The sequence below is a fragment of the Mesocricetus auratus genome, unplaced genomic scaffold (assembly GCF_017639785.1).
Source record: "Mesocricetus auratus isolate SY011 unplaced genomic scaffold, BCM_Maur_2.0 Super-Scaffold_100003, whole genome shotgun sequence".
Lineage (NCBI taxonomy): Eukaryota > Metazoa > Chordata > Mammalia > Rodentia > Cricetidae > Mesocricetus > Mesocricetus auratus.
The window spans coordinates 73,926,616-73,940,861 of NW_024429188.1; the positions used below are offsets into that span (position 1 = coordinate 73,926,616).

The 14,246-nt window shown below is 41.7% G+C and overlaps 1 protein-coding gene and 1 long non-coding RNA gene across 2 annotated transcripts in view; both read left to right on the top strand.

Annotated features, from left to right (window-relative positions):
* Positions 1-250: 250 nt before the first annotated feature.
* LOC121140017 lies at positions 251-7,664 on the top strand. The gene is made up of 3 exons (XR_005876840.1): positions 251-2,145; positions 4,854-4,954; positions 7,491-7,664. It is a non-coding gene; the product is annotated as an uncharacterized LOC121140017 (long non-coding RNA).
* Positions 7,665-9,286: 1,622 nt separating this feature from the next.
* Fam199x (family with sequence similarity 199, X-linked) overlaps positions 9,287-14,246 on the top strand; it is a 30,073-nt gene continuing 25,113 nt past the window's right edge. The window contains exon 1 of the mRNA XM_005076710.4: positions 9,287-9,755. Within this exon, the coding sequence (XP_005076767.1) occupies positions 9,559-9,755 (197 nt within the window). The 5' untranslated portion in view covers positions 9,287-9,558. The remainder of the gene's footprint in view (positions 9,756-14,246) is intronic.

Genomic DNA, 14,246 nt, shown 5'->3' on the forward strand with positions numbered 1-14,246 from the left:
GTACCACATGGGTGTCTTGCCCACAGAGGAAAGAAGAGGGTGCTGAATTCCCTGAACTGAAGTTATAGAGGGTTTTGAGCCAGCATATGGATGTTGGGAATCCAACTCAGGTCCTCTGGAAGAGCAGGTAGCACTCTTAAGCACTGAGACATCTCTCCAGCCCCATAATTTAACAAAAATTACTCATTTTATTTGCTGTGTATGTAGGGTTGCATGTATGCATGTGTACCACATATTGCCTGGTGACAACAGAGACCAGAAAAGGACAGTACAGATGGTTGTGAGGCACAGTGTGGGTGCTGTGAATCAAATATGGGCCCTCTGCAAGAGCAAGAACTCTTAACTGATGAGCCATCTCTCTAGAACCAGGCAATTATAATTCTTGAAATTGATGGAATAACAGTCTCACTTAACTCCATTGCCCAGGAATATTAAAGATAATAATGGCTATTGGAGGAGTTATAGAGCAGACAATATGGCAGTGCAAAAACCATCGTTGCTTAAACCGCACAATAACACTTTGGTGGTAGTTTAAATATGCTGCCCATTGCTCTCCTTTTGCACTTGTTTTTTGGGAATTTTGTCTTTCTTTTTTCCGTGCCAGAAATTGATTCCGTGACTTCAGGGATCATAGGCTAGTGCTTTCCCATTACATTGTCATCTAATCGTCTTGATTTTTGAAACAGCAGGTTTGAAAATTCATTTCAGTCTGCTAGCAGCAAAATGAATGTCCTGCCAGTTGTCACTAATGAGGAATGATTGGAGCCTATCCTTTAGTACAAATAAACTCAGGTGGATCGTCAGTAAGAGAATTTACTGCAAGAAAGCACAAGGACCTGAGTTCAAATCCCCAGATCTCATGTAAAAACCCAGTAAATCCATATCCATGACATCCAGGCTCAGTGAGAGACCATTGCACTTCTCAAATGTCATCAATAAAAATGGCCATAAAGTCTTTTAAACCCCCCACACACAGAAGAATTGTATCAGTATACATACAGGTCAGGTACCTGGGTTCTCTTTTGAATACAAGGATAGCCACCAATAAAGAACCATCTATCTCCTGAAAACTGGTCGCCTAGGGTAGGAATATAATAACAATGTTCACTAACAGTTCACCTACCAACTCCCTTGATGCCATGCACACCTCAATACTGCCTCTTTTTGTTTGTTTTGTTTTGTTTTTCGAGACAGGTTTTCTCTGCATTGCTTTGGAGGCTGTCCTGGAACTCACTCTGTAGACCAGGCTGGCCTCGAACTCACAGAGATCCACCTGCCTCTGCCTCCCGAGTGCTGGGATTAAAGGCGTGTGCCACCACTGCCTGGTCCAACACTGCCTATTTTACCTCAAGCTACTGGAAACAAAAGTACAAGATCCTCGCCTTGCTATACTTTTGTGGACCATATAGGATAGACCATGATGTTTGTTTAGCAGTGTAATAAACTCTCCTGTCTCCAGCCAATGTGGTATCAATTTCTACAGTATCAGTCTGTAGTTTCAAATGTTGTTGGCTCATCCCTGAGAACACAGGGCGTCCTGTTTTTCCAAGATTAAAACTAAAAGATTTGATTATTTTACCAGAGTTCATAGTTCCCAGGATTTTCTTATTGCTTTCCTTCCATTTGCTCTCATTCCCAATTCCCCCAGACAGTCCAAAGTGCTTCTTAGGGAAGGACCAGTAATTATGGCACATGAAGGGAGAAGATAAATCCTCATGTATTGAAGGTAACTGAGATATACTACCTGGTCCCCATCCTTTAGTAATTTTATAGTTTCTGACCTTCACCCCATTTTGGCATTTCAGGGCCTGTTTGCCTGCACACCCAGGAAAGCGAGTTTGAATTGCAGGTAAATACGGCAACATCCAACAATATCACACATATGAAGCTGCAAGGCTCTGCATTAAAGTGGCTAATTTTAGGTAGGTAAGGGACAGGAATAGCATGAGCGGCCCTTTTCACACAGCTTTCTCCTTGTTTCTAGCTATTGTCAAACTGGAAAGGTCAGTTCAGTAGAAGTCTAGTCACAGAATCTAAGAAAGAGAATGGGGGAGTCCTGTTTCAAATGCAAAGTGTTGGCAGCAGGAGGACATGCAGAGAAAGATGTCTCACTGACCACCAGAAACACAGAAAGTGAGGAGACTGGTGAGTGCTCTGTTCACCTTCCATCCCAGAACCCTATTCCAGACTCTTTAGTTCCCCTTAGTTTCCCTAACCAACCCAGTTATTTTCCTTCTGGACAACTTGCCATGATCACAGAGTTCTGTACCAGGTGTTCCTGCTTACAAACATGGATAGGTGAGCGAAGAAGATGTCCCTAAATGATACACTGGAAAGGGGGATGCACTAAAGTATCTCTGCTTGTAATCATGACCTACCTTTTGAAACAAATCCATATATAATGCATGTTGTATTCATGTTACGTAGTATGTGGTAGGTATGATTCTTAAAGGCTGTCCCTGTGTTGTAATATGTACTGCCATTCCACATTGTAAGGACACATACTGCTGATGACCAGTTTAGATACTTTTCAAAGTATGAGGGCCCCGATCCAACAGCTAAATAGCTGATAACTCCAGTTGCTCCTTTCTCTGGAGAATTTCATTCCACTGAGGAGATTCCCTGCCTGTAAGACGACCCTGTGCACCTGTGTCCAATGTCTGCCTGATGGTGAGGGTTAAAGGTACAATGATTCCTTAAGAATAACAGTTCATGTTGCATAACCTATTCCAGAGCCTCTCCTCAAATAATGGCAAAAGCAGTGATAAAAATGTATCCTTACCAGATGGACCTGGTGGCACACTCCTGTGATTTCCAGTACTCATTGTCAGAGGCTAGAAGATAAGGAGTTCAATGCCATCCTCAGCTTAAATTCTTGGGCAGAATGGGCAATTTAAAGCCTGACTCAAAAAATAAAAGTAAAAACAACATAAAGAGGCAGGAGAATCATCAGTTTCAGGCTATCCTGGGCTATATAGCAAGACATATTTCTTTGGTTAACTGTGGGGGAACTTGAACCAGAGGAATCAGACATAGTAGCAACTGTTCTAGCACTGATTAAAAACCAGTCGCCAATATTTTTGTTCCAGTGCTAATATGACAAATTATTATTCACAAAACAAAGCAGCCCTCATTATGAACATCAGTGGAGATATTATAAATATATACACATATTAGTTAGGACTAATGATAAGACTGAAAATACAGGTTAAAATTATCTGATTTGTAAAATATACATTTGCAATAATGAAAATTTCATGATCTCTGACTTCTTATTCATCTTTTCCCCAACATGTATATTATATTATATGGACTTTATATAGTTACCCACGTTAATCTCAATTAATCAAAACCAATTTTGTCCCACAATAAAAGACCTAGGACAATAATTTTCATTGGGATTATCCTCCGTAATAACCTTCATCTATATAAAGGACCCAGTCTTAGCTGAAAACCCATTTCTGAGTATTTTGTAAATATTCCTTTTGGTATTACCTCTCATAGTTAGCTTGTTTATTTCTTTACATTTTTGTTATACTGTAACTTAATTTATTTAAATGTTTTGTTGTTCATAAAAAATACTCATCCTCATGCCCTCCAAAAATCTGATTGTGAAAAAAAGAAAATACGGTTAAATTAAAAAACTGTACTTATTTGGAATGTTGGGACTTTTGCAAGTCTTCCCGTAGTAGTTCTAATAGTTTTCTCCTTTGTGAAAGAGGTGTGGTTCTTGATTATAATAAAACCTTGTGTTTTAACTGTTTTCTGTTACTTTCCAGTAAGAGCCAATCTCTAATTGCTCAAGTTCCCCGACAAGCTTTATTTTCTGGCTAAGGCTGATTTCTAAATGTAAATAGAACACCATTCAAGACAGCGTTTTACCAGTACTAACCATTTTGATATTTCCCGAGGCTCGTGGATGCAAATAAGAAACTGATTATTTTATTTTACAAAATAGAGGTGCTGGAAACAATTATAGTCACTTGTTCCTGTTGATGACGGCATAGGAAGTGCTGACCAATCAGAAGAGAAAGTCAAGAAAGGGCCAGCATTGTCCACACTAAATGTGTCTAAAGTGTTATACAATTTTTAGAAACTGTTTTTGTGGGAGATACCTAGTGATATCAGTTTTTCTGAGTTCTGGTGTTGCTTTGCTTGATGACAAAAGGCAAACACAGTAAAGTGTTATCATAATTTCAGTTTTAGCTATTAATAAATATGCACTTGATCCATAGTATTTTATTCATTTTAATTTAATATTTCTTAGGCCAGTGTTTTTGTTGTTGTTGTTTGTTTTTGTTTTTTTTTTGTGTGTGTGTGTGTATACAGTCTTCTGCCTGCATGCCAGCAGAGGGCACCAGATCTCATTCAAGGTGGTTGTGAGCCACCATGTGGTTGCTGGGAATTGAACTCAGGACCTCTGGAAGAACAGTCAGTGCTCTTAACTGCTGAGCCATCTCTCCAACCCTAGGTCAGTGGTTTTGTTAGGCATCCATAGCAAATTTAGGATATTTGATTGGAATAAATATATATATATATGTATATATATTTTTTTTTTTTGGTTTTTCGAGACAGGGTTTCTCTGTGGCTTTGGAGGCTGTCCTGGAACTCACTCGGTAGACCAAGCTGGTCTCGAACTCACAGTGATCCGCCTGCCTCTGCCTCCCGAGTGCTAGGATTAAAGGCGTGTGCCACCAACGCCCGGCGGAATAAATATTTTTTGAACCTGCTGGAGAATAACTAAATTTCTTTAGTTGATGTTATTGCTAGTCTCTCAAAATGTATTTTCCTATATATTTGATATACCTGTGACATAGCATGTAATTGTACATTTTTATATTTTCTATTCTAAGGTTCATGCATTTGCAAACATTGTATTCTATGCCAGCAACCTGGAAGGCTGAGGCAAGAAATACGAGTTTGTGTCTTACCAAGAATAAATAGGGAATTTAAGGTCAGTCAATGCAACTTAATTATCAAGACTGTCTCAAATTTCTTAAATTATTTTTATTAAAAAATTATTTATCATGCCGGGCGGTGGTGGCGCATGCCTTTAATCCCAGCACTCGGGAGGCAGAGGCAGGCGGATCTCTGTGAGTTCGAGGCCAGGCTGGACCAACAGCCTCCAAAACAATACAGAGAAACCCTGCCTCGTAAAAACCAAAAAAAAATTATTTATCATTTTATATATCAACCCCAGTTCCCTCTTCTTCCCCTTCTCCCATCCCCCTGCTTCCCCTCTTCCCACCCCCATCCACTCCTCTGTGGGGGTAATGCCTCCTATGGGGAGTCAACAAAGTCTGGCATACCAAGTTGAGGCAGGAAGCCCTTCCCCCAAGGCTGAGCAAAATATCCAGGCATAGGGAATGACCCTGGGTTAGGTCCTGGTGTCAGTTCCAGAGGATTCCTCCCCAACAGATCAAGTCACATAACTGTCACCCACATTTAAAATTTTTAAAAAAATATTATAAAAGCAAGGGCTGGGAGTTTATAGTTCCATGGTAGAAGACTAGCATAGAATATGCAGATTCCCAAGTCCAATTACTAACACCAGAAAACAAAAAGGGGGGGTTACTTTTTTATTTTAGTTTTGCTTTTTTGAGATTATAATAAAATGATATCATTGTTTTGTTGTGAGCCAAGGTGTCTTAGGCCAGGCTGGCCTAAAACTACATATGTAACTAATCATCCTGTCTCTGCCTTTCAAGTCATCATTGGAAATTAACCAATTATTGTCCTTATAATTATTCTGCCAAAGCATGTTAAATTATCTTTATCATTGGACTTGTCTCTGAACTCATTAGTTTGATACCATTTGCTTTATAAGAAAAAATAAGGGGGCTGGAAAAATGGCTCAGTGGTTAAGAGACTGGCTTCTCTTCCAGAAGTCTCTATTTCAATTCCTAGCAACTACAAGGTGGCTCACAACCATCTGTAATGGGGATCTGGTGTCCTCTTCTGGTGTGCATGGAGATAGGTCACTCATATACATACATTAATATTTTTAAAAGAAAGAAACAGGAAATGCAGGACACTGCAAATGAAGGAGGAACTCTGATTCTATGACTAAAACCAGGCCTAAGGATGTAGCTCAGTGGTAGAACACTTGCCTAGAATGTGCAAGGCACTGAGTTCAAACCACAGTAACAACAAATACCTGAAACTCTAAACCCTTGATCAAAATCATGAACTCATTCCTTGTCTCTGCAGCCCTTGTAATTTCATACCTTACAAGAGTACTCAAGAGAAGGCAAGCTCTACATGTTATGGTTCAGAGAATAACAAGTGATTTAAACCATGCTCTGTGGAAGGTAGAATAGCAGCTCTCTTAAAAGGTAGAGGCACTTCTTAGTATTACTGTATATAACAAAAATAGTAGATTCCATTAAGGATTTTGATTGGAGGACTTTATACGGAATTATACGATTATCCCTAAAGCCTTATATAACACTGTGGTTTCAAATGTGAGGCAGATCTGAGAAATATGCACAAAGATAAATGTTAGGAAGACTAAGATGCACTGTAAAGATGAAGTCACAAGTGGCAGAAGGTATGTGCAGCCACCAGAAACTGAAAAAGAAAAGGAACCGTTTCTCCTCCTAGCAACTCTTGAATGAGTATGGCCTTCCCAGACTTCAGACTTTCAGCCTCCAGAACTGCATGAAAATAACCTTTTAATGCCTGAAGTTACCAGGATAGCACTCAAGACTAAAGAATTTCTTGCCATTTGAGGCCATCCTGGTCTGCAAAGTGATTTCCAGGACACCCAGGGTTATGGAGAAACCCTGTCTTGAAAAACTCCCCAGGGTTATGGAGAAACCCTGTCTTGAAAAACTCAAAAAAAGAATTCCTTGCCCTACAAGGTCATGAAAGTGAAAAGGCCTTGGTTCAGAATAGTTACTTCAGGATATGAGGTTGCTTCTTCAGGGAGACTGTGTCTATGAAAAAAGAAAGAAAAGAAAAATAAGTGAGTAAATTGAAAGGTGGTGCTTTGATCCCTGAGACTACACCTTACCTTGGACAGTTGGGACAATTATCTCATAGCTATTTCTGCAGACTTCTGTCTAGGTCTGGACCATGTTCCCTTGCTTTGAGCACCATTCTTAGCTATAACTTCAATCATGGTCATCACAAAAATTTGTTTTGCAGTTTTAGATGTGTGATTTCCTGTCACATCCATTGCTCCTTCTAATGTTCCAACAAATTGTCATACAGCAAGAAGTACAAAGAAATCTGACATGCAGATTTAAACAATACTCAAAACATAGAGGTCCAAATAACCATAGATGAGAAGTTGATGCATCATTGTGACACCTTGAACAATAGAGAAGATATTCTTTTATTTTGTATACAGGGCCCTAAAGTGCAGCCAGGCTGGACTTAAACATTTGGCAACCATCCTGCCTCAGCCTTCTGAATGCAGTGATTTTAAGCATGAGTAATATGTCTGGCTTACACCTGAGTTATTAATATTTTCTTCTTTAATTTAGGCAAAATCCACAGTACACAGGAGAGATCTGAGAACAAAAACTGCCTAGCTGCACTCTCGGCTTCTTTTACAAATTCAATATGAAAGTAAACTTACATACCGAGTACAAGATTTTTGAAGAAGATAATATGACTCATGATATTTGCTGAAATAAAACTTCCCTGGGAAATGTAAACATACTAGTTATTGGACAGAGTATGCTCCTGGGCCTCAGAATGCTGCATAATAAGATCATGTAAGGACTCCACTTTCCCAGCGCTTATTGTCAAATACTGCAAACCTTCCTTTGTATAAGCTATGGCTCACTCAGCCTCACTAGTCCCAGACAGACCTCTGTGGATTGGTGCATTGGGGACTATATGCAAACCACCATCGTTTGCACAGTTTTAAAATTGGTCAACCCAATTAGATTTAAAAAATGATAATTTTGAAACCTACATTCTCAAAGCAATACATTTTCTTACAATCTAAATAAAACAGCCACATTCAGTTCGTATGTGAGTACCTGCATCCAGAACATAGGGCTGGCTATCCACATCTGTGAAATCTACATTCTTGGATTTGATCACTTTGGCGAGGGGAATATCGGTAGGGGAAAGGGCTGAGGGTGTGGCTCTGTGGTTGAACGGTTGTGAGGCATACTCAAGGCCCTAGGTTCACTTCTCATCATACAGTGATACACACATGTGTTTTAAACATGCAGATTTTTGTTATCCTTCAAATTACCGTAACTTTCTATAGCATTTATACACTCTAGAGATCATTTAAAGTCTTTTAGAAAATGTGCGTAGAGCGTATACGAATACCTTATCATTTTATGTAAGGAACTTGAGTTTCCAATTTTCCTATTTTTAGGGATCCTGTAATCAGGATTAGTCAGATTTTTTCCCTCAAGGATAACCAGGGATGTGTATATACATTTTTAAAGGGGCATGTAAGAAGTTGAATATTAAGACAAAAGCATGCCTCCAAGGTTTGGAATCACTTGTCTAGAACAGATAAAAGTGAATTGCTATGAGAAAGGCGCATCATGTGATACCTTGTAAGTTGATTTAAGTCGAACGAATTAAGGTGCATACTCTCAACAGAAGCAGGGTTGCGGGACTAGTATGTTAAGTCTCCTTTGGGAGGTAGAGAAGGCTTCCCTGAGAAGATAGCGCTTGAGCTGGGGATTTAAGGATTAGCAGAGGAGACTGGCAGGACATTCCAGAGGACACAGGAAAGAAAGCACAGAACACAAAAGAACATGACTGTCTAGCAGCTCTCAGTAGCCTAGCGTCTATATCAGGGGTTTTGGAGTGAGGTGACTTAAAAGTGAGCGGGGAATATTCCCCCCTCTCTCTATGGCCCATCTCCCTTACAGCTCATTGCTTAGGCCAGACTTACATACTTCAGGAACTCAGTTACAAGCACAATCGAGACAGGGTGGTTCAGCGTGCTGGTGTTCAAGGGCACCTGGGACTCGTTTTTCTCATACTCCCTCGGTGTGACCTTGGCTAAGTCCCTAGTCCTAAGGGCTACAGTTGTATTTATTTGGCTGTCATTCGGTTCTTGAGTGCGAGTGGGAAGCACAAGGAGGAGGTTGGCTGAAGCATCGGCCCTTCAAGCATCCCCGAATCCCGGATCACGTAGAGCACGAGGCCAGCCAGGTCGCCCTGGGCTTCAGCCACCTACATTCAGTTCCTCCTCCACTCCGGCAGGGGGCAAGGGCAGCGGCTCGGGGCCGCCGTGTAGCTGGCGGCGGCCGCGGGGCGGACCGAAACCGCAGCGGGCGGCGAGCGCAGTGGGCGGGGCGGCCGAGCCGGGCGGCGGCGCCGCAGTGACTCGCTGGGCCCGGCAGCGGCGGCGGCTTCTGGGGTTTCAGAGAAGCGGAGTGGGTGGGCGGCGGGTCCCTGCGGCCTCTAACGACTTTTGTGCAGAGCCCCTCACTCCTCGGGCGGCTGCGGTGGTGGGCACACCCAGGGGGGAGCGGCCACCGCGGACAGGTTAGCGTGGGGGAAGGGGCGAGCGCCAGAGTAGCCCATCTCCAGCCCGGGAGTCCGAGGCGGCCGGCCGGCCCATCTCCCACCATGTCGGACGAGACGTCGGCCACCACTTCCTATGAGAAGTTTCTAACCCCAGAGGAACCCTTCCCACTCCTAGGAGCCCCTCGTGGGGTGGGCACCTGCCCCAGCGAGGAACCCGGCTGCCTGGACATCAGTGACTTCGGCTGCCAGCTCTCCTCCTGCCATCGCACGGATCCGCTCCATCGCTTTCACACCAACAGGTAAAGGAGCTCTTTCCAGAGCAGGGGCAGACTTCCCGCAGCCCCGCAGGCGGCCGGAGGACGCCGGGTCGCGCTCCTGCCTTCTACTCCTGGTCCCTCGTGCTGGGCTGAGCAGCGAGCTGCCCCCTCCCCCATCTTCCTTTGACCAAAGCTCGTTCCAGCTCCTCCCAGTTTTCACCCCCTGCCCTCTGATTTTTCCTAAGACCGGCTTCCCCGCGCCTCGTTTCTTCTCCCCCTTTCCTCTTTGGACTCTAGTGATTCCTCTCTTCTAGATCAGATCGTCTCTTTACCTCTTCTTGACCCCTGCCCCCAACTGTACGCTGAGAATCCTAAACCCCAACTCTTGATTTTTAGGTTCATCTGTAAAAGTTTAACCCCTTTTATTTTCGGTACACTATAGACTAGATTTAAGAGCCCAAAATCGATCTGTGGATTTTATGTAAGAAAGCACTTTTACCGCTCGTTACCTCCTCTTTTCTCAATTTTTAACCTGGCCCTAAACCAAATTGTACCGGAGCATTACAATATTAGTCTCCCTCCCCTGCCCCCTCTTGTTGCTTTGAAACCAGGATCTCCTGTAGGTTATGTAGTCTATAGGCAAAACTGGTTATGCAGTGAGGATGACCTTGAACTCCTGAACCCGGGCCTCTGTCTCCCAGTTTCTGGGATTACAAATATTTGTGATGTCCAACTAAGCTAACTGTAATTTATTCAGTTCAAATTTATGATTTTTTTGAATCACTGTGGATTGATAGCAATCATTCTGCCTATGAACTATACCCTTAACCTAGAAACTAGTCAATTTTTCCTCTCCTTTATGAACACCTTGCCTATCATTGGCTATCCCCAAATGTAAACTTTGGAAGATTCGTTCCTAAAACATACCACGTGGTTTGCATCCCTGGTAAGGGAAGTAGAGCAAGTGTAGGATGGACTGATTTGTACAAATAATTTCTTCAGAGGGTTCATGTAAATTATTATATTGGAAGGCAGTGTTCTGGACATGCAAGCATTTAAGTGTTATATCTAGTTTGGGCGATTTGAAAGGGGTTGTCAATTCGGCCTCAATGTTGAAAATGGTTTACTTTATTTTAAAAACTGTGTCTGTGTATGTGTGTGTCTGTGTTGGGGGTGGGCATATGCTTGTGAGTACAGGTGTCTATGGAGGCCAGAGACCTCAGACTCCATGGAACTGGAGTTACAGGTGGTTGAGAACAGCCAGTATGTGGATACTGGGAAGAGAATTTGGGTCTGCTTCAAGAGCAGTCCATGCTCTTAACCATGAAGCCATGTGTCCAGCCCCTCAACTTTATACACACCAACATGCACACGAGAGCTGGTAGAGTGTGAATGAGAGATGAGAACATCCGACTATGTACGGATAATAGAGATAAGGAATGCAGTTCTGGTTTCTGATCCAGGTTTGCTATGTGTGTTTGGTTACATCCATCTGTAGTATTTTGCACATATTCCCCTCCAATCCTTAAAGCAATCTGTCTTTACTGTGTAACTCATGTTTTTACATATATATAATGAGGGTTTAAAAGGTAAATTTCCAAAAAAACAACAAAAATACAAAACAAAAAAGGTAAATTTACAGTATTGGGAAACAATATTATAGCAAAATAATCATTTAGAATTAAAACTAGATGACAGTGAGTTTTTTACAAAAAATGTAAATCTTTATTGCACACAGAAGAAACTGAGGCCCAGAGAGAAAGACCATAATTCCTAGTCAGATACTTTGAGTCATAGACTACTCCTTTGGAGGCAGTGATACAACTTGGATTAGAACTAAAGGAATCGCTGGGCACGGTGGTGGATTCCTTTAATCCCAGCACTCGGGAGTTTGAGGCCAGCCTGGTCTACAGAGTGAGTTCTAGGATTGCCCAAACTGGTACATAGAGAAACTGTCTCACAAAAAAAGAACTGAAGGATATAATGGTATCAGTGGTCACAGAACTTACATGCATGGAAAACTGACAAAATTAAGTGTGCTTAAGGCACTTAATTTTTGAAGCACTAAATGAAGTTATGTACCCAGTAAATTTAAATAATTTCAGAATGTGCTGTCTCTGGTAATTGCGGATAAGCACGGCCAAAATCTGGTTACAGTAAGGGAAGGGGTGAGAGGTGAGGAGCTGGGGAGATACCTCCGTGGTTAAGAGCATGTACAGCCAGGGCTGTTACATAGAGAAGCCCTGTCTCGAAAAACCAGAATAAAAGAAAGGAGAAAAGGAAAGAACGTAAGGAAAGGAAAGAAAAAAGGAGGCCTGCTCTGGAAAAGCACACACATTCTTTCCCAGCATTCAAGGCTCCTATTAAGGCTCGGTTTTCTGAAACCAAACATCATTTCTCCTAATTCCTGTCTGCTTATTTCAGACAGGGTCTCATACTGTAGTCTAGGCTGGGCTGGAACTTGAGACAGTTCTGTCCTGGTCTCCTGAGTACTAGGATTGACGTAAGAGCTACCAAACCTGGATTGACTGTTTCATTTCTAATGTTCCTTTTCAACCCAACTTTTCACAAGACTTGGAACAGTAAGCAGGAATCCCAGCTGTGTGTTATTTTTCATCGGAAAGTAGGTGAGAAAGGAGTTGGTAATATTTGTACAATGAATTTTTGCCCTAGACTGCCTTTTTGTTATTATTGTTGTTGCTTTTTTTTTTTTTTTGGTTTTTCGAGACAGGGTTTCTCTGTATTGTCTTGGAAGCTGTCCTGGAACTCACTTTGTAGACCAGGCTGGCCTCGAACTCACAGAGATCCACCCGTCTCTGCCTCCCGAGTGCTGTTGTTATTTTTAATGTGTGTTTGTTTGGCTAGATGTTTGAGATAGGGACTCATGTAGCCAAGGGTGGCCTCCCTGTCTCTGTCTCAGGTATTGAGATTATAAGCATAACTTGACTTTTTTCTTTCCTTTTACTTTTATTTACTTTTTTATTTTTTCAAGACAGGATTTCTCTGTATTGTTTTGGAGGCTGTCCTGTAACTCGCTCTGTAGACCAGGCTGGATCTGAACTCACAGAGATCCACCTGCCTCTGCCTCTGCCTCCTGAGTGCTGGAATTGAGCTGGCATGTGCCACCATGGCCTGGTTCTTTTCTTTGTGTCTTTCTTCTTTTTTTTTTTTAGCAAGTTTTATTGATCTGTAGCCCAGGCTGGCCTGGACCTCACCATACAACTCAGGTTGGCCCTTAACTCATAGAGTTCCTACTTCCCCAGTGTGAGCCATCATACCTGGCTTGCGTTCATTTTCAATCTTTTCTTCTTCAATGTTCTGCCTTCTTGCTCTTCGACAACATGGTGTTTGAGGAGATCATATGCTTGCAGTCCATTGTTTTCAGAGAGAAGGGAACAACTAAGTCATATATATGTGAGCACAATTTAATTTGGTGAGTTCTTTTATATTGGAATTGTATGCATCACTGATTTTCTTCACATCATTTGCCAAGTCATGCCACAGTCCATATACCACATGTGAATACTTGAGTATGAAAATTTGACTTAAAATTTAGTCATTATAAAATTAACTTTATTGCACGTAGAAAGTTTGTCAATGGTTAGATATTTGGTTTATCTTTATTTTGCTTCCTGTTCGTTACCAGATAAGAAAATGACCAGACTATTTAAAGAATGCCCTTGATAAGGACCTTGTAATGATGACAGTGTGTGCCTTCTCATTTATCAGATCCCAGGCTGTGTCTACGATCTCATTAACCCAGGAAGTCAGGGCACTAGTACTAACGGCCTCTAAGGTTGGATCTCATCTGTGACATAGGTTGTCATACCAGCAGTCTAGATTTGGGGGAAAGTAAACTCCTTCACAAGTAAATGCCTTTATTAAGGAACTCACTGTCTGGCTAGTTGCAATGGCATCTTTTCTCCCTCGTGCTGCTTTTCTTAAATTACAACAGTTTGCCTAGAATTTTAGAAGAGTAGAATACATTTTAATAAGTCAAAAATGAGACTTATAAACAAAATGTCAGTGTTATATATGCATGTTTAAGACATTTTCTTTTAGTGAGGTTTGTTCATTGTAAAAAGAGGTTTCATTTACCTACCTTTCTATCTCTTGCTTCCTTCCTAACTATTGGTAATTCCTATGTCTCAAATATAAGATGAAAAAGGATAATAAAACCAGCAGATGAGTTCCCTTCATCTTTCATCGACATAAACTATTGTGAAAAGTGTGTGGGTGAGGACAATACCTGACTTTTGTGTACCTTTCTGGCAGGATGTGAAATGAGCTACTGAATATATCAATGACTCAGTTGGGTGATTGCTTCTTACAGAACTAGAGATTGTTCTAGAGCCTCATTCATGCTAAGCAAGTACTCTACTACTATTATATATTCTTTGCCATATTTTTTTGTTGATCTTACAGGATCATGCTGAGTTATACAGGCTGGCCACAAAAATTTTCTTCTTTCTGCACCTCCTCAGCAGTTGGGATTCCAACTGTGTACCACCAAGTCCAGGCCCATATCAGCTG